Genomic DNA, 21,952 nt, shown 5'->3' with positions numbered 1-21,952 from the left:
TGCTAATGATAGTGTATATTTATATTAAAAAAAAAAAGGGTTTATTGTTATTTTTTATTATTATTTTAATTGGCGAATGTACAGATACCCTTCCCTCCCCTCCAAATAATTGTAGTAAATGGTATTTTAAATGACCGCATGTTTATTAAAAAGAGATGCACTATCTAAATCTAGCACCTAAAAAAACGGTAATTTATTATAGCTGTAACTTCAAAGAAAATAAAATAAAATAATTCTACTATTTCAGAGGCCAAGCTTAATGGAAAATGTCTACATTTTCAATGAATTGATTGTATATATGTGTATAGGTATGTGTATAGGTATGTATATATATTTTTAAGAACAGCAGATGCTATTATTAAAAACGAATATAAACTTTTATTCTAATAATTATTCTAAATGTGATATAGAAGAAAACGCCTTTTTATTTAAGGCATCAAACCCATAATCAATATCATTTAAGATAGCAGTTTGGAAAGCTGCAACCATAGGAGTAACTGGGAAATGAAATAGAATTAAAATAGATTGTAGGCATTTCTATAAATATAAATGTATATTATCCTTACCTGAGACATATTTATTCATTAAAGCCCATTTATCTGTGCCTGGTAAACCATCTGGTTTATTATGGTTTGCTGTAAAATCAGGGGAAAATATAAATCGATTTTTTCCTATTTTGTCCTCAACTCTTTTAAATAAGGAACCGTAATTTGTCTTGTGAAAATCAGTAATATGAATAGGACAACGATATTCGACCATAGGAATATTAACGTTATACATCACATTTTCGGGCCATGGAATATGATCGTTATCAGAGAGGCTGTATAAATGTTCAATAATATCACTGGCTGTTTCACAACAATTCTTTATACATTCTGGTCTTTGATTACAGAAACAGAATGAGACTGACACTGCTTTTTGCTTATTTAAAACACCTTCCCTATATGTATTAATGATAAGTACGACTTCATTCTTCTTCATTAAATGCACACAAGTCATTTACATAGCTGCACCCACTGTTCCTGAAGCAAGCGTAAATATACTACAAAATGAGATAAAATAAAATAAATCATTTAGCTAGTCAGCTTCTTTATAATTTTAAACATTATTTACTTTGAAAAGTTTCTACCAAAATTGGGACCACTTATAACCAGATCAAATTCTTCGTCTTTAAATAAATGATTTAATGCAATATTAACACATGTAGCTGGTGTGCCACTTAACTGTTATTCACTAGTCATGTTAATTTGAAATAGTATACATCTTTAAATCAACTAATAGGTTATACCAAATAAAAATCATTATCATTTTCTTTTTCAATCGTTATTTCTTTTGTCTTTCTATTGTAGTAACGTAACTGAACTTCTTCTGTAATCATAAATGATTTAGCAATCCAAGACTTTTGACTATCAGGTAAGCAAACCCTATAAAATAACACATAGAATCATTCTGTCTATCAAAAAAAAAAAAAAAAATACTAAAAGAATTTACCTAACATCCCAACCAAGCTTTTCTAAATGCTCAATAAAAGGTAAAATAAAGGGTGACTCCTTAAGACTTGGTGGTCCTAACAAAGTTTTTTCCTTTTTAACATAAAAGTTATACACAAAACACAACCAACTTTATTGTACCATCATCATTTGATATTAAAACTTTCATAATTCAGTTACAAATAAAAAAAAAAAGAGAGGCTGTCAATTTTTTTTTTTCTTACATTTGTTTTACTTTTTTTTTTTTAACACTGAAACATGTTTTTGTTATTAATGAAAAAATTCATCCGACAACAAAAAAAAAAGTTATTATTATGTAATAAAGTATATGTAATAAAATAATAAAAATTAACATGCACATCCATTTGCTTCATTGCTTGGCGTATTCAAATTAATTTTTTGCACTATTTTTATACAAAGAAGGTGGTTAATATGCTATTATATAATAAATAAGCTGTTTGAATTCTTTACTTGAATCTTTTTGTTCATTAAAATTACTTCCATCAATACCAGGTAAAGCTTGTGCAATCTTTCTAAATAAAGTTTTGATCTAGGAGAGAAATAATAATTAATAGTTCATTTCTTATTTTATTTTTTTTCTATAAATAAATTACATTATGTCCTGCTTTTGCACTTGTCTCTATAAACATCACGTTTAATTCTTTTGCTTTCTTCTCTGCATCTTCAATTGCAACTTCTCTATATATCAAGTAATGAGAAGACCTTTTTCTTTTCTTTTCCTCTGTTTATTCAATAGATCATACCTCTTTTCACTTAGGTCAGATTTGTTTCCTACAAGCACAATGATAACATCGTCACCTCTTTCTGCTCTAACATCATCTATCCATTTCGATGTATTCATAAATGATTGACGATCTATATATATTTATATATTCTAGTTAATACTATTGAATTTAATATATTATTTATTTAATATATTTATTACTTGAAATATCATAAACAATTACAGCAACAGAGGAATCGCGAATGTAACTAGGAATCAAGCTACGAAAACGTTCCTATCCATAATACAGATAAATGAATTATAGACCATTGTTATATACTATTTAATATATAAATTACTTGTCCAGCAGTATCCCCTATAGAATTAAATTAGTATATATATATGTATATATAAAATCATCCATGATTTTATTTCATCAACTTACATAATTGTAATCGAACAGTTTTGTCCTCCAAATACATTGTTTTAGACAAAAAGTCAATACCGATAGTTGCCTTTTTTTTTTAAAAAAAATGTAAGAAAATAAATAACAAAAAAAGAACAAAGTATGCATCTTAATTAACTCACTTGGTATGTATTATCAAAGGTATCATACATAAAGCGTGTAATAAGCGATGTTTTACCAACTATAATATCATTTAATTAAAAAAAAAAAAGGAAAATCTCAGTGGTAAATAAATAAATAAATCAGCTTACCACTTTGTTCTCCAAGAAAGACTAGCTTATATTTTCTTAGAGGGCTGCTGAATTCTGTACTTGTCATCATGTGTGCAATGTATAATAATTATTTCGAGATGTAAACAAGAAATAAATTACTGCACTGAGGTTTCTCTCGGGAGTTTGAAAATTTATTCATTTATTTATTTAAAAAAAATATGTAAGCTCGGGTTAAAGAAGCCTAATTCATTGGGGGAGGGGAATACACATATACATATATGCATATACATATACATACACATATACATACACATACACGTATGTACATATACAAATACACATTTTACTTTATTTTTTAATTTTATTCAATGAAAAGCTAGATTATTGTTGGCTATGTTTTTAAGCACATAAATGTATTTGTATATAAGTAATTAAGCTTTTTTTTTTTTTTTTTTTTTTTTTTTTTTTTCTCTTTTATTGCTTTCTTGATTCATATGCTTCAGTTGCCCATTTTGCCATATCAACATTAATATCCTCATATTTTTTAATAAATGGGTGTTCTAATAAATCAGCATAAGTAGGTCTTTTCACTGGATCTTTTCGAAGACAAGAGGCAACAAAGTCACGCGCCTCAGGTGAGAAATGATCAGCTGGTAATGAAGGTGGCTCATCATCAATAATAGCCTTTAATTGCGCAAACATATTATCATATTTATAAGGATAATGCCCAATTGCCATTTCAACAAGTGAAATACCTAATGACCAAACATCAGATGAAACTGAGTAAGTATTAGCTGTCTTGATACGTTCAGGCTAATAAAAATTATCATGAGTTCCTTTATATATAAATATTTAGCTCTCCCTAATAGACAACTTACAGCCATATAGCTTTGGCAGCCAATATTTGTTTTGGCTAATGATTTTTCTAATTGACCTGATACACCAAAATCACATAGCTTCACTTGTCCTTTTAAATTTGCAAGCACATTTGTAGGTTTTACATCTATTCACATTCATGAGCAAAAATAAAAAAAAAAAGTGTTACAAATGCTTTCTAAATCTTGAATACCTCTATGAATAATTGATAGCTCATCTTTAAGGAATTTTAAGCCTTTAACCATCTATTAGATGCATAAATGAATGCATACATGTACAACACACATCAATATATACTTACTGAAGTGGCAATTTTTGCCAAAACATCTTCGGGTACACCTTTACCATATAATTTATCAAGAGATCCTGCATCCATATATTCCATACAATAATATACACATGATTCAATAAAGAATGCACCATAAAATTCAACGATAAATTCTCCAGAACTTTTATGTAAAATGTCTAATTCCATTAGAATCTGATGTAACTTTGTCTCATCTAATTCTAAACGAATTTCCTATTCATATATCAAGCTTAGCATGAAGATTGAAATAATAATAATAATGATAAAAAGATAAATTAATATGCATAGTGTAAATTTACCTTCATTGCCATTGTAACATTCGTCACACGATGCTTTACTTTTTGTACAGTGCCATATTGTCCTTTACCAAGTTCTTCTTGTAAAATAAGATCGTCCATTTTGATAGCAAAACTACTACCATTACTAAAATCAACACCATCGGCATGAATAATAGCTTTTCCTGCAAAGTTTAATTTACCAGAAGGATCGCTATATATATGTGTGGGTGGGTAAAGTATGAGGATCAGAATTATATAACAAAATCCTAAAAAAAATATATATATATTTTCTTTACACATATTTTGAAAAGTTGGCGAAAGGTGTTTGTTCGGGCTTTGGTGAAAGACCCAATTGGGATAGATTCAAGCCTGGTTTTCCCATTCTTCCAGGAGGACCTTGTCTACCACGCAAACCACCTGATAATGGTCCCCGTAGTCCACCAGCACTGCTACTACTACCACTACTACTGCTATGATTGCTATTTATACTACTCATACTACTATTACTATGACCTGACAAGGGTGGTAATCCACTAGGTCGACTCATGGGTGGTAATACTGAGCGACCTTGTAATCTAGGTGGCATAGGTCGTGGCGGCATCATTCTTGGGCTTGCAGTAGACATGGTCGATTTATTACTGCTGTTATTTTCTTCATTTTCTTTTTTATCAATTGATAATGCTGAAAGTGACTTGTCAAGATTCATATTATTGTTATTGTTATTATTATTATTGTTATATATCGAATTATAATAAAATATTATCTATTTATTATTTGTAATAATTATAGAAATATACAACTTGTGAAATAAAAAAAAAAAAAAAAAAAGGGGGGGAGGAAAGAAAAAAAAAAAAGCACAAAATGTAGTTTGTTAAGCACGATACTTTCAACAGTGACGTATTAACCAAACTACGACTAACCAATCATGATCCAATAAATTAGAATGAAGAGCAGATTTAAGCTTTTTTTTTATTACCCATCTTTCATTTTAACTATATTGAGGATAAATAGACCTTAAGTAGTACTTGTTTAAAATAGTAGAATAGATTCTAAAAAAAAAAAGGAAAAAAAGTTTAGTACGTGTTTCAAAGTAAAAGCATTATCTCCCTCAGGTATTGCCATTACCAATATTTATTTAGTCTTCGTTTTGTATTATGATGAAAGAAATAAAAGCTATTAGAAATTTATACAAGATTGACTAATGTTAAGCGAGAAAAAAGGGTAATTCCTAATAGAAGAGTTAACTAATCTAAAGAAAAACTCCAATTATTAAATATAAGAATCACCTTCCTTTATAAAAGATCTTTGTTTAATGGAATGGTTATAAAGTGAATCCTTATTTAATTATCCTTTATAGCTTTACTTCTTTCTTCTGTGCTTAAAACTCTGACAGATTTGAAATCTTTTGTTTTCAAAAGATACAAGTTTTTGATAAATGAATGTTCATTAATAATATCCTGCATTTTATCGTTAAATAATAGCCTTTAATATTGAGGCTATGAACAACTAACAAAGAAGACACGATGATAGAGAAATAGTATATTACTGCTATTCTACAGCATAATGAGAGTTTTCTTCTATTGATAAATCCCAGTGTAGACATTTCACTTTAATAATAGTCAAATCTCATATAGGTTCATCTGTCTTAATAAAGCTTTAGATTTACTTGAATATCTATCCTTTGTCCTCTGCTATAGATAACACGTCATTACATACATATTTTAATGCCGTTGGATAGAAATGTGAATGAATAATACTAACAAACGTTTTATTTAAATTTCAAAGTACAAATACTGTCATTTTGTGTTCTATCGATAACGAGAAGATCAAGTCCAACTAGTTTATAAATAGACTGAACAGCTTCTTCTTCTGAAAAGTGATGCTGTTTTGCATAATTTTGAATAAATTCAGTTAAATCCATTAAAGTCATATTATTATTCGAGTATAATTGAAGTAAAATAGTTGTCAAGACATTGGCTTCTTCGTTTACTTTAAAGAAGTTCGTATTGATTTCTTTATTATCTGGAAATAGTTCATTAAATATTTCCAGATTAACAACAGTTGGACGGCTATCATCATTATTGTGTTGTATAATAAAATCTAATAATTTTTTGTAGACATCCCTAACAAAACATTTCATTTAAGCCCTTGCCATGATAAAATAAAATAAAATACACTATCAAATACCTTGCTGATTGTTCTTGTTTTTCTTCTGAGTGGATTTTGTTTAATTCCGTTAGATAAGATTGTATCTCTGCTTGTATCGTTTCAAATAGTTTATTCAAATTACTTGTTTCTGTACTCGGTGACTCATCAATATTCGAATCATATAATAGTTTATCAATTCTTGCTTTAAATCCTATACTTATATCTCTAATATTTAATGTATCTGAACGATCATTTGATGTATTGTTTTCTAGTAAGGACTCTATTTTTGACTCTAATATATAATATACATAGATAAGTATCTTTATCATGCTAGTAGTCCTTATTATTTATTGATTTTTTACCGTAATCCGCAATCTTTTCTCTTTCTTCAATAATCTCCTTTTCTAATTTTCGTATTTCCTCATCAACAATATCTGTTGTATTTATTACCGATCTCCTATGATTGAATTTCATAAGTCTTAAAGTACGTCTCATTTCGGCTTGCTCTTCTTTTTTATCCTGTATTTGTCTAAGCTAAACACTGTCTCATTTAGATACATGCAGTCGCTTTTTTTTTGTCTGTTCATTACCTGATTTTTTTTTTGCTGTAATTCTCTATCATATCTTTCTATTAATGCTTTTTCCTCATTAATTCTAGAGTCATTGTAAGCGTCAATAGTATCTTGACTATCAATATTCATATGTGTAGCATCAATATTCTTTAATTTCTCAATTTCTGCAACAGTCTGTAATATAAAGAATGAATCTTTATCATTCACATTTTTCCTTTTTTTTTTCGAAAGAAATTTATTATTACCTGTTTATAAGTTTCATTTAAATAATCTAAATTCGTTTGTTGTTCTTCATTGATGCGAATATTTTTCTCAATTCTTTCTTTGATACCAAGAATATTACTAAATAAATTTTCAATTAAATCGTGTTGTCAATAATTGCTTATGTTTTACCAAATTTGATTCATTGCATTTGCTGTTTTTAATATTTTTTCAATATTTTCTCGTTCTATATTTGATAATCCACTTACTAATTCTTGTTTCATTCTAAAAGGAAAAAAAAAAAAAGTAAATGTTGAGTAAAGGGGTATATTATCTTTGTTTTTTTTTTTTCTTTCTTTTAATTCTAAATAAACCTTGCCGTAATTGGCTCGCCTGCACATGCTGCTGCAAGTTTGATTTCAGATGGTTCTGCATCTCTTAAAAAGATTCTTTTCTTTGAAAATAAATCAGTAGCTACACTATTTGAACCTTGCCGTAATTGAATGGATGCAATGTTTCTAGAATGGGTAATGAGCGCATCCAATTGTTCTTGAAGTGACATTAAATCTGCTTAAGAAAGAAAGCATAAAAAAAAAAAAGAAAAAAAAATGTTTAATTTCCTGATTTACTTTATTTTTCAAATAATTTAAATAAAAGTTTAGAATTTTTTGAAATAAAAATAAAAATTAATTGAAATATCAATTAGAGTTATTAGAAAAAAATAAAGAAATTATTTGAAAAAAAAAAGAAGGTACACTCTATTTCTTTATATTCTTTATATTTCATGAATGATAAGTTTTCTTGACCTTAATTTATATTTTATCAGTTTTCACTTTATTAGTTGAATATAATGAAACCTAATTGTTCTCTTGGTTGAAAATTATCATCAGAATCTTCTAGGAGTTCATCATAGTTGGATCTTTCTTTGGTAGTAGTAGTAGCAAGTTTGGAAAGAGTTTTACTCGCTATTACAAAGACACCACGAGTGTGCATACCATTAAGTAATCCTTTCCCTATTCTGTTACATACCTCTTTTTTATGAGTGACCCTCTCTTCTTTAGGGTCAGGGGGGAATTTCCCTTTACGTTTCATACTATGATAGCTATAATAAGTAGAGAAAAAGAAAGAAGAAATGATATAAATAAAAATTTTGCGGTTTTTATAAGCAGGCTTCGATATATTAAATGTTATCTGTTGTAATTATTATAAAATATAAGGTCAAAACAAACCCTTTTGATACTGAATAATCACATACAGAACCCATAAAACAGTTTCAATTGTATTATTAGGCAGTCAGTTTTATTCTTTGAGTGAAGAAAGTATGTGGTTATAGTATCTTTAGAAAGTAAACGAATATCTAGTTGTTTAACTTGACTTCATTTTTTTTTTCAATTAATTACGTTTCTCTTTGCAAATAAATGGAATTTCTATTTCAAATAACTTGAACTTCTATTTCAAATAATTTGGAAAAAAACAGCAATAAAAAAAGGTCACACATGTCACTTTTTTTTTTTTTTTTTTTTTTTTTTTTTTTTTTTTTTTATTACTCCTGAAGAATGTTATTCAAATTTTCTTTTATTACAATATTATATGATAGATATACAAAAAGTTAAATTTATAGAAAAAAGTTCTTGACATCATTTGCGCCAAAAGGCTCACTACATGTGGGACATCTTCGTTGACGTGTCTCTAATCTTGCATCAATACAATTCTTACAAAATGTATGCATACATCGAATCAATATATGTGTTCTCACTCTTTGTCGACACGTACTACACTTCAACAATGTCTATAAAGTATCATTAGTTTTAGATTAGCTTGCTTTATATAAATATATTTGCGATTTTTTTTTTTTTACCCTTAGTTCTTCACATTCATCTATCAGTTGCTGTTCTGCTGGATTGTCACCTTGAGATATTTTGTCCCATTTTTTTTTCATCTTTTCATAATTTTCTTCTAATTGCGTTTGAAGATGCTTTTCTTCTTCTAATAATTTTGTCTTTTCTTTCAAGGTTTTTTGAAGCTGTTTCATTTTTGTATTTTAATACGTAAAAGATGAACAGAAATTTATTTTTAACTTACTTCATTTAACATGAGCTCATTGCGATCAATTGAAATTCGATAATCCTCACATAAATGATTAATATCTTCCAAGTCTGTTCTATCTTCTTCTATATTTTTGTACAATTTTCGAATTTCACCTTCTTTTAAATGCTATTAAATAATTAAAAAAAAAAATAAGCATACTAAAATGTAATATATACATGTGTATTTTACCACTTGATATTCGAGTGCCTTTTCTTTCTCTTCTAATTGTTTAATTAAATCTTGTTGTTTTTCGTTTGTTATACGCAAAGAAGCAACGGCAGAAATTTGTTTTTCTTTAGCTGACATCAAAGAAGAAAATGTTTGTGCATATTTTGATTTCTAATACAAGGGGCATGTATAAATTACACTTTCACAATTAATTTAAATAGATACTCACCTCTGCTTGTAATTTTAACGCCTGTTCTCGCTTTTGCCCTAGATCAAATACTTTTTTGCTTTGCTGCTCTTCTAATTTACCATAAATACCAGCAACACGGTCAATTTCTTCTAATAAATGACCTTCATTCTTTTCTAGGCATTCAATCATGAGAGTCGATTTGTTTGATTCCTCTAGCAATGCATCATATGAACTGATTAAAGGAGATGACTTCCATTTCTGTAATTGTTCCTTCAAAGTATCGATTGAGGTTAAATAAGAAGGTGGTGAAGTTGTTTGATTTTCAATCATTTCTAGTGCTTGTATTACTATTTGCATATGTCTAACAAATCGACATGTTAAGCAACAGCAATCATAAATAATAGGTATATACATATACATATATATATAACTTACTTTATATTACTTTTCATTTCATTAAATGTAATTACTTCCTTTGTCATCTCTTGTTCAGCCTTTAATTTTGCAATACGACTCTCAAGTACACTAATCCTCATCTTTCCTTGATTTGCAAACGCAATTATCTTTTCTTGCGCTTCCTTTTCACGACTTTCTTTTGCCTTCTGATCTTCTAACAATATCTGGAAATGATCTCGTTGATTCCTGATACGATTCAGGTCATTCTCAAGTCGATGCATTTCTGAATCAAGAGCCATACCTTGTGCTATCTTTTCAGACTTGACCTGTTCAATCAATTGTTGTCGGGAGGCTGATATTTTATCCATCTCTCGTTCAATCTCTGTACGTCGTTGTTCTAGATGATAACAGCGGTCACGATAATGTTCAATAGATAACTTGAGTGTTTTGACATATTCTGTTTCCGCCATTCGGTCTTCACTCATTGTAAAGAGTGATAAGAGTCGCTCTTCATCTCTTAAAAGTAATTGTCGATCTCTTTTTAGATTTTCAAATTCTTGTTCTCTAGCTGCTAAAATAAGTTTATGTTCCTTTAATTGTGCTTCTATTGCTTCTTGTGTCATAGAGGGCTATATTATTATTTTAACCATACTGTAAAATAAATAGTATAGTATAGTATAATATGTATATGATTCTGGGTTTACCTCGTTAGCTATACTACCTTCCTTGCTTAATGTCAATTCTTGTGCATTTGAAACCTTTGCTACCACATCAGTCCCACTCTCTTGTTTACTACTAGAACCTGCCAAATTTCCTAACCCACCAAAACTTAATGCGGCTACTAATTTACTCTTGGCTCGATCTTGTCGTTTACAAGCCATATTTAACTCCTCTACACAACTTTCTAGACGCTCTACTGCTGAATTTACTTCCGTCTTAGCCATCTTGATATGACCCTCAATAAGATTTGTTTGCTCTAATAAAATATCCAATACCTTTTGTAAATCCATCATAGCATCTTGACCTCTTTTGTAAGAAGCTTGCAGATCAGTGACCTCTGCTTTAAGCCAATCAGAGACAATTACACACTTTAACATGATGTCATCTTCAAGGCGATATTTTCTTTCAATCAGCTCTGCTTGTTGATTCCAACTTTCGAGTCGAGTTAATGCCTTTGTGCCAATTTCCTTAATAATATTTTGATTACGATAACACCAATCTTTTTGTTGATCTATAGTTAATTTACGAACAGGTAATTCTATTTTTTTTTTTTGTTTAAAAAAAAATGAATATGCATTATATTTCTTTTTAACAGTTCAATTTTATACCTGGTGGTTCTGGTAATTCAACACCAATCAATATTTTAGCCATAAAAACAATTTCAGCTTGAATCTAATATAACGAAATTAACTCTAGAATCAAGGTCAATTTTATTGTAATTACCAAACCCCAATCAATTCGTAATAAACTTTGTTGTATCTCTTTATCCAAAAATTTTTCTTTTATTGCATTATGCTGTGTCTCTAGATTATTAGCTTCATCCTTAAAAAAAAAGAAAAGAAAAAGACAGAGTAAATAAAACCATGACCATTTAAATTGTGCATAAAGCTTACCTTTGCTAGACGCATGTGCTGTAATAATTCTTCTTTTGTATAATCATCTATTCTTTCCTATTTTATATTTTTAACTATTTATTCTTGAACTATTATATTTTAATTTACCGGATACTCAATTAGTTTAACAACTGATTTAGCTGCCATTTTCATTACTTGCTCAGTCTCATCATTGGTATATTGTTGTTGTTGCTGTTGTTGCTGTTGTTGCTGTTGTTGTTGTTGTTGTTGCTGTTGTTGTTGTTGTTGTTGTTGCTGTTGTTGTTGTTGCTGTTGTTGTTGCTGTTGTTGTTGCTGTTGTTGTTGCTGTTGTTGCTGTTGTTGTTGCTGTTGGATAGCATTATTAAATGAGCTTGTAAATCGTTTCTTTAATGGAGGACGAGAAGGTGGTAATGTAGATGTTGATGAAGTTTCTCCAACCTCATCAATTGCACGTAATCTTTTTTTCGATGTATCCATTATTTGTATAAGATATTATAAATTATGAAAAAAAAAAGAAAGAAGAAACGATATTTACATATTTATTTATTTCAATGTTTTATATTTGAAAAAATATTTTTTTTTTTTTTTTGACTCAGTACAATTTTTAGTTGGTTAGTGCATAGTTTTGTTTAGCAGTGTAGAATAGTAATGCTTGCGGGTATCTAGTCAATAGTAAGAAAGAATTTGCTGTATGATGTAGATAACTTGTCATTACAGCCTTTTACAGTTTTAACAAAAGATCATGACTTTGTATAAACCATCTCTTCAAGAGAAGCAAAAAAAAAAAAAAAAAAAAAACTGATGGAAGAGGAAGATATCGTTTGTATTACAGCATAACATTCACTCTACACCTGTTCAATTTTTACTAGCATAAACTAACAAACAATGTATTATGACTGTTATTTATTGTCATAATGATAGTTATAGCTAGAATATTCACTATGAATTATCATCAACACATTATTGCTCTTTGCTCTAGAAATAACGATTTATTATAACAGCAACAGCTCAGGGAATATGAATAATACTACTGTGTGTAAACATACTAAGGAAAATTGGAAATTTTAGGACAATGTATTCTTAAGAAGCTTGCTGGTTTTGCTTATCTCTGGATATATATGATTGCAAACGATTTTTTTTTCCTTCGAATTTTATGACTCGTTATCTCTTTTTGTTTGGTGGTCATCTATCTCCATCATTGAAATGAATACTATTTGCGGAGTATGAAGATTAAAGAAGATGTGAATTCCCTTGAATCAAAAAATGTCAAATTTTTTTTTATCTTTTTTTTTTTTTTTTTTTTATAATAATAATAATAAAAATAAAAATTACGTTCCTAGAAGAATGCGAGCTGTTATCCAAAGAGTTACCAAAGCCAGTGTTACAGGTAAAAAAAAAATAATAACAAATGAGAGGAGAGAGAAAGAGGAAAAAGAAAAGAAAAAAAAAAAGCCCTTTTATTTAAACAAAACCAAAAAAAAAATTGTATAGTGGATAACAAAGTGATCAGTTCCATTCAAAAAGGTCTTTGCGTCCTTCTTGGAATTGGAACAGATGATACAGAAAAGGACATTGACTATATGGTGAATAAAATACTCAATATACGAGTATTTAATGAGAATGATATTATGTGGAAAAAGGGTGTTAAAGACGCTGGCTTAGAGTTATTATGTGTCTCTCAATTTACACTCCAGGCTCAAACCATAAAGGGAAATAAACCTGATTTTCATAGAGCTATGAAATCTGAAAGCGCAAAGGAAATGTATGCATTATTCCTTGAAAAATTAGGAAAGGCTTATGATCCATCAAAAATTAAAGGTAAGTGTGCCTATTTTTTTCAAATTTATGTATATATTGAGCCTCACTTTTTTTTTCTTTCCTTCCTATTAGATGGTGAATTTGGAGCCATGATGCTTGTTGATATTTCAAATGATGGTAATCGTTTTTATAATTGATTTATTAGATGCATTTCATTAACACTTTTTGTTTATTAGGACCTGTTACTCTAGAATTAGACTCTAGAAAATTTACTTATGACTCATAATTAATTTATTAAATATTTTTATATATATTTTTTTTTGCTATTATTGGACAATATATACATCAATAATAAAGACCTTAAAAATCATCTTCATCATCTTGGAAACGCATGTCATTTGTTCTATATGATTCTAAAAAGCTAGGGACCTCTTGAGCACATTCAATAAGTAACTTTGTCAAGTCTCTAGCAATTGCAGAATTACGATGATTATAAAAACTTGTAGCAAGACCAGCGTTACCAACACGAGCAGTACGACCAATACGATGGATATATTCATCAATATTGGGTGGCATATCATAATTAATGACATGCATCACATTTTTGACATCGATACCACGAGCAACGACAGCAGTAGCAACAAGAATAGGACAAGTACCTGCTTTAAAGGCAAGAAGAGCATCTTCACGTTCCATTTGACTTCGGTCGCCATGAATAGAGGTAGTAGGTAATTTATGATCGAAAAGATATTGATCAAGTCTAAGTAATGAAAAAGGTACGTGTTATAATGATGAGAAGATAGAGAGAGATTACATTTCTTCAACTTACGAGTCTGCATTACGTTTTGTATCAACAAAGATTAATGTACGGCAAGGTGGTTGAGAGGTCAAGAGTTGGTATACACGCTCACGTTTATCTTGCTCTTCAACCCATAGAACCTATATTTATTTATTTATTTATTTTTTAGAATGACTTGACTGTTATCTATCTGCCATTATTTATATACCTTTTGAGTGATATCTGTTGTTGTACCTCCAACACGGCCTACCTTTAAGAATAAGAAATTAGGCTTAAGAAAGTCACGAGCCAATCTACGAATCTCTTTAGGAAAAGTAGCACTATACATTAAAGTGATTCTGTTTCTATTCATGCCTAATAATAGAATAGAATGATAGAGATATTAAGCATTTACATGGCAAAACTTTATTTCTTTATTTTGTTTTTATTTACCTTTGCGTTCTACAATTTCACGAATGGATTTTTCAAAGCCCATATCCAACATACGATCCGCTTCATCTAAAACCAAATATCTAAGATGTGATAAATCAATTTTACCACGATCAATAAAATCAAGCAAACGGCCAGGTGCAGCTACTAGAATATCACATCCCTTTTCTAATTCTCTTAACTGACCATTGACACCTGCACCACCATAAACAACACTATCATTATAATATATACATATATATATATAAGCTATATATCGTAACCAACTAACAAGAAGGATAAACTTACCAAGGTCTTAACATACTTCTATAGCAGAACTACATAAGATAGTTAACCTTCAATATATACACATACATATATTTATATGTATATACATGTATAATAACACATTATGTTCAACAATAACTTACACGACGTGCCTCATCAAAGATTTGACAACATAATTCACGAGTAGGAGCAATGATCAAGACTAATGGTCGCGCTTTCCAATGATTACCTTCATGAGGAGCAGGGCGAGAAATAAGTTGAAGTGCCTGTCCAAACAAAGCGGAACAAGTAGGGATAAGAAAAGCAGCTGTTTTACCAGAACCAGTCTGTGCACAAGCCATCAAATCTCTACCTGCTGTCACAATAGAAATACTATGACGCTATTAATATAACATGTTGTCAGTTTTTATATATATATACATATATAAATGTATACAAATGTAGATGCATCTATTATTTACTTGAACAGGAGTAGGTATAATATATCTTGCCAAAGCAACATTTTCTTTCATACAAGGATGCAAGTTGGCATCTTCAAATTTATTAAAACCAGGAGGAGGATTTTCACCAATGACACGAACAGGAATAGTTTCATATTTACTAAAGTTAATGCCTGAATGAACATGATTATCTATACCGAAAAGTTCTTTTTCTAATTCTTCATCACGTGGTGCAAATCCTTGGGTTAAATATTCATTTTTCCACTCGTATCTTTTTTTCGAAGATCCCCAATTATAATTATTTGGTGTTTTATTCATTGTTTTATTTAAAGATGAAGAATTTTTTAAGAAAAAAAAAAAAAAAGGAATCGGGGGAGATTTTTCCTTTTGCACAAATTATAACAATTTGACTGCTTTTATTATTATTATTATTAATATTTACTATTATCTATTAGATTCAATGTTGTATGCAATACTATCCGCATTAAAAAGTCGATAATGAAATGGTACATTTTTAAGTAAAGGCTCACTTGTTTTCGAGAATTCACCGAGGGTATATAGACGAGAAGCAGAGGAAGGACCTTCTGATATGAAATGCTGTTGATGAAGTTCACATTTTTGACGTCGACTGTTTACGTAAGCTCGCCAACCTTCATCAGCTAAAGCTGTCTTAGAAGTAGTAGCTGCGATTTTACGTAAAAGTAAATAAATTTCTTTAGCCGTTGGTCTATTTTCTGGAAAGGGTTCTAAGCACGCCATTGTCACTTCTTGATACCATCTAGACACACCAGGTACCCATTCAATTCTATAAACATCAGGTGCGGTGGCTAGAATTTCTGGTGTAGGAAATATAACACCAGACACCAACTGCCACATGATTATGCCAAGACTATAAATATCTGATTTTTCAGTATAAATCCCCTTTTCAACTTCAGGTGCAATATAAGGCACCCGACCTATAAAATAAATAAATAATAAAATAAATAAATAAATAAATAAAAAAACTCAGAATAATGAAAATTACAATAACAACAATAATAATATAAAAAAAAAAAAATAAATAAATATACCATAGTGTACTTGTGATGATTTAGTGATGTTTGTTGCTTCATTGATTAAAGCAGAAAATCTAAAGTCAACAAGGAAATAATCATCATTGACATGTACAATATTTTCGGAATGAATATTTCGATGACACATGCCAATGTTGTCATGTAAACTAGCAAGATTAAATGCTAATCGTATAACAATGTCCACAATTGTTGCAAAACTTGTTTTATTTGCCCTTTTGATTTGCCGATTTAAATTACCTTCTTCTGCTAAAGCTAAAACCATCATCAAATCACCCGTATTTTCACACACTGTTATGCCATGAAATAAAAGAGCTGTATTTGCTTTTGCTTGTACAATAAACTATTTAAACAAGATTATGAATATAACAGGGGAAAGAGAGTAATATATATATGTATATGTAATGATTTTTACTTCATTTAAAACTTTTTCATCAACCACCTTTAATGCAACTGCTCTACGTTGTGTACCAAATCTTTTCCCCTTTTCTGGTATATCATACGGTAAAATAATATCAGAAGCATATACAGCTGAAAACCCACCAGCACCCAAAAAGACAAGATCTGAGAAATAACGCCAGGGATACCAATTCATGTAACTTTCTAATCCATGGTCAAAAATGGCCATAAGTGCACTATGACTTGATGGATGAAATGAAGTAATTAATGCTTTCACATCGTCATTAGCAAGTTCTGACAAGCTTTCAAAAGAAATTGCTTTTCTCCAGGGTACTAACCAGTTCTATTTTTTTTTCTTAGATTAACTACTGTTCCTTTTTTTTTTCTTTTTTGTTGATAAAACTTACCCAGTAGTTATCAAATTCTAATTTATTTCTTTTAAATGTACATTTTGTCTTATGATAAAGTTGAGCAATAGCGCCAGTGAGAGATGTATTCAAGCTAATGGCATTATCTTCTTGAGGTAAAAATTCCAAATCAAATTCGGAAGCATAAGCACAAATAAGCTCTTGAATGTCGCTAATGACTTTATAACTTATGTCTGTTTTTAAGATTTGTTGTTCAAGTTTATGATCAGGGTTGTTACGATCTCGGCTGGCGTTATTCATAAGATTTAAAAATGCATAAGCCAAGTTAAAGTGTCTAAATTACAATTTTTAATTTTTATATTTTAAATATTAGAAAAAAAAAAAAAAAAAATGGAGCACACATACGTGAATAATATTAAAATTAAAATTTTCCCTTAAAAAAAAAAAAAAAAAAAAAAAAAAAAAAAAAAAAAAAAAAAGTGTCACAATTATAGCTAAGGATAAAAAAAAATGAAAATCTCAAAATAAACAAATAAACAAAATAAACAAAATAAACAAACAAATAAAATTAAATATTTGACTTTTTTTTTTTTTCATTAATGTAAACCATTATTTTAAACAATTTAGACTTTTTTTTTAAGAAAATCCTTTTTTCCTATTTTACAGTAATTATAACATGCAATAATTATTATTTACAATAGTAGTAAAGTTTACTTACAATGAAAATCATCATGACTTATTACCAAATAATGAAACACAGCAAAACCTTACAGATTATAATTTTGTTATTTATTCTTTCTTTTAAAAATAAAATAAATAAAATAAAATAAAAAGATAAAATATGGCTAATAAAAATAGAAATGAAATAAATTCATAAAATTTATAAAGAGTTTATATTTATAAAAAAATATACACATTTATATAAATGTATATACAAAATATGTAAATTTATAACATTTGACATGTATAATTTAATAGATATTTTAAGAAATTATTGTCATCATGTTACTGTTTCCAAATTTTTTCATAAATTTCAGACACTTATTGATTCGGATTTTTTTTTTATTAGGGTAGACAAGAATTAAAACCCAAAATCTTTTTTTTTTTTTTTTTTTTTTTTTTTTTTTAAAACAAAGTAGAGATAATAAAATTGAGCTTAATATAGAATTTATTATTATCTTTGTGATCACGCTTAGCGATCAGGTTCTAGTCTACTAGTATGGAAATGAATATTATTTTAAGGAAGCTATATATATATATATATATATATAAATGTATCTATATATGTATATCTATGTGTGTGTGTGTTCATGTGTGTGTTCATGTGTACGTACATGTGTGTGCTTGCGTATGTGTTTTCTAATGGTACCAATGGCTGTGAAAGTTTGTGGTAACTTTTTGTGTAGTGCATGCTATTTATCTTTTGATAAAAAAGGGTTCAATATTAGAAATAAACTAATTTTTTACCAGTTAAATCACTAAAGATACAAAAATCCCCGATATAAATGACGCTTTTACCTATGTACTCTGCTTGTTAGTTCGTAACATTATTTGATACTCTGTACTCTGCTTGTTTGTTCGTAACATTATTTGATAAATAGATATATATATATATATATATGAAAGGCTTATTAGCACATCTAGCTGTCATCCTCAAGTGGTAAGAACTCGCGTTTGATCTAAGACAGTACTAATTTTTGCTTAATTGTTGTATTGTATGTAAAAAGGGATGGGGTTGTGGTGATGGATATAACTATAAACATGACTGGTTGAATTTTTCCCTTTTAATGCTATCAATTATTTTTTCAGAAGACAAGCTCCGCATTTATTGATCGATATTTACGATTTATGCATATTTTTTTTTTTTTTTTTTTTGCATTTATAAAAAAAGGAAAACCAAGAAAAAAAGACCCTTCCCCCCCCACTTAGTAAAAAAAAACAAGCTATTACCAGAAAATCGGATAAAATTGAACTGAAATAGGGGTGTGACATCATTTCGTTATAGTAAATTACCCCTTAATGAAATATATTACCTCAAAGTGTGCTAATATAATAATTGATATCTATCTTAACTTCATCATTATGATTTGGTGTGTAACTAACTTATCTATGATTAAATATTAGTTTGCACTAATCGACAACTATACACTTTTATGAAATTCGATTCTTTTTTTTTTCCCGCGAATCATCATAATCAAATACGCGTATTACAAATAACGAATAGAATTTATGTTACTTTATATAGAAAGGTTTTATTACAATATTAACTTGATAAAAAACACGAAACTTAAATCGAATTAGACTTGAAATAATTTGGGGTTGAGAGTTCACTCAGCAACAAAAATTAAAGTAATAAAAAAAAAATACTAATAATAATAAAACTAGAAGAAATACATATTACAGATCTTTGCTGAACAATTCTTTTTTTTTTCAATATAGTCTAACATCAACCAACAAGTGACAATGTCTTTATATATTTTTTCGACGAAAAGAAGGTCTAAAAGAGTCAATTAATGATTATAAACGTGGCTTGCTTTTCATCTTTTATCTTTACATATATAATCATTTAACACATTGAATATATGAATTTAATATATTTTTTTATATCGATAATAATCTAAAGATTAATCATATACATATATGTATAAGAATGTTGTTTATCTAAAAATATCATCGAAACAATTAATAAGCTATAGCCTAGAAGCAAGCAAAATAAGGTAAGCCGTCTAAGAAAAAAAAAATCTTTTATCAAATTAAATTTAAGAAAATGAAACGATAAATGTACACACTAATGTCCCCCCCTTTTTTTTTTTTTTGAAAAGTTCTCGAATTATCCTATTTTAGTAGTATTCAAAATCAAGTATGAATTATGTTCATGCTCAAATAAATTCCTCTCCTTTGGCTTCCACAATTTTAACTTTTTCAATCTTTTTTTTTTTCTCTCTTCAACCTGCAATTTGCATACTAAGTTATACTTGTGACTCTAACAGTAGTATCTATGATTGTAAGAACTGATATTTCCCTTAAAATGATAGGGAAAACGATTTTGGTTTTTTTTTTTTTTTTTTTTTGGATTTCAACTATTGATGTTACACTCTTTGTGCCCAAACCCTGTCTCAATCCACGTTTATATATGGACGTAAACTAGCAAATGACATCAATAATAGAACACACACACACAGTTCCTGAGAAATTTCAGGCTCGCTCGAATTGACCGTAATAGTATTTGAATTGAACAATTTTTATTTTATTTTATTTTATTTTTATTTTTTTTGAAACCGTAAAATACAAAGTTCTTAAAAGTGAAACTCATATCTTTTCTTATAAAATCATAATAAACTGCTGATTTTTTTTCTTTTTAGTTTTAAATTTTCGAAATTAGTTGATCCAGGAATTGCTTAGTATTATTTAATCAAGAGATTTTTTCTACAATTGCTTGGTTAATGAGCCCACATACCCCTTATCGTGGGGGCTTTTTTTTTCTTTTACTGCCTCTGAGTTTGTTTTTTTTTTTTTTTTTTTTTTTTTGTAACTGTTTCTATCACAGTTGAGCTGTTCATTCATGAATATTGCATTTTTTTTTCAATAATTAGCGTAATTTTTATATTTATTTGGGGGGGAGTGGTGGAGAATGGTGAGATACTTTGCCATCATATACAAGACAAAATGGCCTTTCTCTATGATCATATTGATTTATTACAACTAGACTTTTTATTTGGAAAACTATCTTGTTCCCCATTTTCCACCCTTCCTTTGTATCCCTTTTTTTTTTCAAAAATAAATAAATAAATAAATAAATAAATAAATAAATAAATAAAATAAATCATTGTTCCAAATTTGCACGTTTATATATAAAATGTGATAATCTGATATAAATATATAATCATGTGTTTATAAACAACTTATTAATATATATAAAAGTAACCAAGTTATAAATATTGATTGCATACATCTATATGTATAAGAAAAGAAAAAAAAAAGAAAAGAGAGAGGGAGGGACAATGATAGTATATACAGATGGTCTAACAAGTAAATATATAAAAATAATTCAATTACCATCATACTAAAGAACAGTATATACATAGATAAAGGGCTATACATAAAAGAGAAAAAAAAAAAAAAAAAAAAAAAAAAGAAAAGAATAGAATAGTGTCGTACTTTAAAAGAATAATACGATTAAAGAATTTTATTTAAAAAATTAAAAAATGACCAATGAGCACACTGCATTTATATGCTGTTTTGCCCTGGTCAGATCGCTATGGAAAAAAAAAAAGTATGTCGTATATATAGTTTTTTTTTTTCGGTTGAGTTTGGGGGAAAAAAAAAACCTCCCCAAGATATATAGACAACCACAATTTATTATTATTTGCACACATATTATTTTGATGACGCCATTACTTTTGACGGCATCACTATTTCGACGTAATTCTATTGTTCACAATAAAAAAGTGTTGCTGACTTCTACAAGATTTGATTCATCGCACATTTTTGAAGTGAAAAAAAAAAAAGGTCATGTCTAATCTTTCAAAAAGGTATAGACATTTATATTTATTCCTTTTGAAACAATCAAAACTCGTTTCATCTACTGTGTAACGATAGAGTGTTTGCCTTGAGGTGATTGAAGTTTATTCGTCTCAAGTGATGCCAGTTGCTAGTTGGCATGGTTACAAAATGCAAATATGGACTACACTCTATTATGATTCTTTCCCTG

General features: G+C 28.6%; 10 protein-coding genes across 10 annotated transcripts; 1 reads left to right on the top strand and 9 right to left on the bottom strand.

Annotated features, from left to right (window-relative positions):
- Positions 1–401: 401 nt before the first annotated feature.
- On the bottom strand, positions 402–1,683 carry BX663DRAFT_521821 (survival protein sure-like phosphatase/nucleotidase). The gene is made up of 6 exons (XM_051529293.1): positions 1,632–1,683; positions 1,492–1,567; positions 1,289–1,424; positions 1,114–1,223; positions 1,004–1,042; positions 402–940 (listed from the first exon to the last, which is right to left on the bottom strand). Exons 1-6 carry the CDS (start codon positions 1,657–1,659, stop codon positions 538–540), a joined length of 792 nt encoding a protein of 263 aa, XP_051379201.1. The 5' UTR covers positions 1,660–1,683; the 3' UTR covers positions 402–537.
- A 58-nt stretch (positions 1,684–1,741) lies between these two features.
- BX663DRAFT_521820 (ras family-domain-containing protein) lies at positions 1,742–3,049 on the bottom strand. Its single transcript, XM_051529292.1, has 9 exons — positions 2,932–3,049; positions 2,803–2,861; positions 2,660–2,729; positions 2,574–2,590; positions 2,437–2,509; positions 2,255–2,366; positions 2,105–2,189; positions 1,962–2,040; positions 1,742–1,894 (listed from the first exon to the last, which is right to left on the bottom strand). The coding sequence occupies exons 1-9, from the start codon at positions 2,999–3,001 to the stop codon at positions 1,839–1,841; spliced, it is 621 nt and encodes a 206-aa protein (XP_051379200.1). The 5' UTR covers positions 3,002–3,049; the 3' UTR covers positions 1,742–1,838.
- Positions 3,050–3,329: 280 nt separating this feature from the next.
- Positions 3,330–5,171, bottom strand: BX663DRAFT_521811 (kinase-like domain-containing protein). The gene is made up of 6 exons (XM_051529291.1): positions 4,650–5,171; positions 4,375–4,564; positions 4,070–4,288; positions 3,962–4,013; positions 3,771–3,895; positions 3,330–3,705 (listed from the first exon to the last, which is right to left on the bottom strand). The coding sequence occupies exons 1-6, from the start codon at positions 5,057–5,059 to the stop codon at positions 3,367–3,369; spliced, it is 1,335 nt and encodes a 444-aa protein (XP_051379199.1). The 5' UTR covers positions 5,060–5,171; the 3' UTR covers positions 3,330–3,366.
- A 763-nt stretch (positions 5,172–5,934) lies between these two features.
- On the bottom strand, positions 5,935–7,223 carry BX663DRAFT_215482 (uncharacterized protein). The gene is made up of 6 exons (XM_051521779.1): positions 7,092–7,223; positions 6,864–7,030; positions 6,644–6,781; positions 6,541–6,565; positions 6,115–6,476; positions 5,935–6,044 (listed from the first exon to the last, which is right to left on the bottom strand). Exons 1-5 carry the CDS (start codon positions 7,121–7,123, stop codon positions 6,122–6,124), a joined length of 717 nt encoding a protein of 238 aa, XP_051379198.1. The 5' UTR covers positions 7,124–7,223; the 3' UTR covers positions 5,935–6,044; positions 6,115–6,121.
- Positions 7,224–7,569: 346 nt separating this feature from the next.
- Positions 7,570–7,854, bottom strand: BX663DRAFT_521807 (uncharacterized protein). Its single transcript, XM_051529290.1, has one exon. It carries the CDS (start codon positions 7,834–7,836, stop codon positions 7,639–7,641), a length of 198 nt encoding a protein of 65 aa, XP_051379197.1. The 5' UTR covers positions 7,837–7,854; the 3' UTR covers positions 7,570–7,638.
- Positions 7,855–8,831: 977 nt separating this feature from the next.
- On the bottom strand, positions 8,832–9,703 carry BX663DRAFT_521805 (uncharacterized protein). The gene is made up of 3 exons (XM_051529289.1): positions 9,552–9,703; positions 9,133–9,488; positions 8,832–9,063 (listed from the first exon to the last, which is right to left on the bottom strand). The coding sequence occupies exons 2-3, from the start codon at positions 9,304–9,306 to the stop codon at positions 8,890–8,892; spliced, it is 348 nt and encodes a 115-aa protein (XP_051379196.1). The 5' UTR covers positions 9,307–9,488; positions 9,552–9,703; the 3' UTR covers positions 8,832–8,889.
- Positions 9,704–10,157: 454 nt separating this feature from the next.
- Positions 10,158–12,225, bottom strand: BX663DRAFT_215433 (uncharacterized protein). The gene is made up of 8 exons (XM_051521778.1): positions 12,046–12,225; positions 11,838–11,921; positions 11,730–11,786; positions 11,560–11,658; positions 11,445–11,508; positions 10,821–11,374; positions 10,418–10,745; positions 10,158–10,362 (listed from the first exon to the last, which is right to left on the bottom strand). The coding sequence occupies exons 2-8, from the start codon at positions 11,880–11,882 to the stop codon at positions 10,331–10,333; spliced, it is 1,179 nt and encodes a 392-aa protein (XP_051379195.1). The 5' UTR covers positions 11,883–11,921; positions 12,046–12,225; the 3' UTR covers positions 10,158–10,330.
- Positions 12,226–13,055: 830 nt separating this feature from the next.
- On the top strand, positions 13,056–13,755 carry BX663DRAFT_489334 (D-tyrosyl-tRNA deacylase; the record flags this gene model as incomplete). Its single annotated transcript, XM_051524883.1, has 4 exons — positions 13,056–13,098; positions 13,203–13,529; positions 13,602–13,646; positions 13,706–13,755. The coding sequence occupies 4 exons, from the start codon at positions 13,056–13,058 to the stop codon at positions 13,753–13,755; spliced, it is 465 nt and encodes a 154-aa protein (XP_051379194.1).
- BX663DRAFT_478755 (P-loop containing nucleoside triphosphate hydrolase protein) lies at positions 13,751–15,762 on the bottom strand. Its single transcript, XM_051524308.1, has 7 exons — positions 15,426–15,762; positions 15,108–15,344; positions 14,986–15,014; positions 14,701–14,912; positions 14,477–14,622; positions 14,299–14,408; positions 13,751–14,229 (listed from the first exon to the last, which is right to left on the bottom strand). Exons 1-7 carry the CDS (start codon positions 15,720–15,722, stop codon positions 13,830–13,832), a joined length of 1,431 nt encoding a protein of 476 aa, XP_051379193.1. The 5' UTR covers positions 15,723–15,762; the 3' UTR covers positions 13,751–13,829.
- Positions 15,729–17,974, bottom strand: BX663DRAFT_545782 (kinase-like domain-containing protein; the record flags this gene model as incomplete). Its single annotated transcript, XM_051530942.1, has 6 exons — positions 15,729–16,360; positions 16,475–16,817; positions 16,890–17,216; positions 17,281–17,575; positions 17,647–17,674; positions 17,956–17,974. The coding sequence occupies 6 exons, from the start codon at positions 17,972–17,974 to the stop codon at positions 15,849–15,851; spliced, it is 1,524 nt and encodes a 507-aa protein (XP_051379192.1). The 3' UTR covers positions 15,729–15,848.
- Positions 17,975–21,952: the final 3,978 nt, after the last annotated feature.

The sequence above is a fragment of the Cokeromyces recurvatus genome (genome assembly GCF_025118155.1).
Source record: "Cokeromyces recurvatus strain NRRL 2243 chromosome Unknown BX663scaffold_32, whole genome shotgun sequence".
NCBI classification, from domain to species: domain Eukaryota; kingdom Fungi; phylum Mucoromycota; class Mucoromycetes; order Mucorales; family Mucoraceae; genus Cokeromyces; species Cokeromyces recurvatus.
This window is presented reverse-complemented; position numbering and strand designations above follow the sequence as displayed.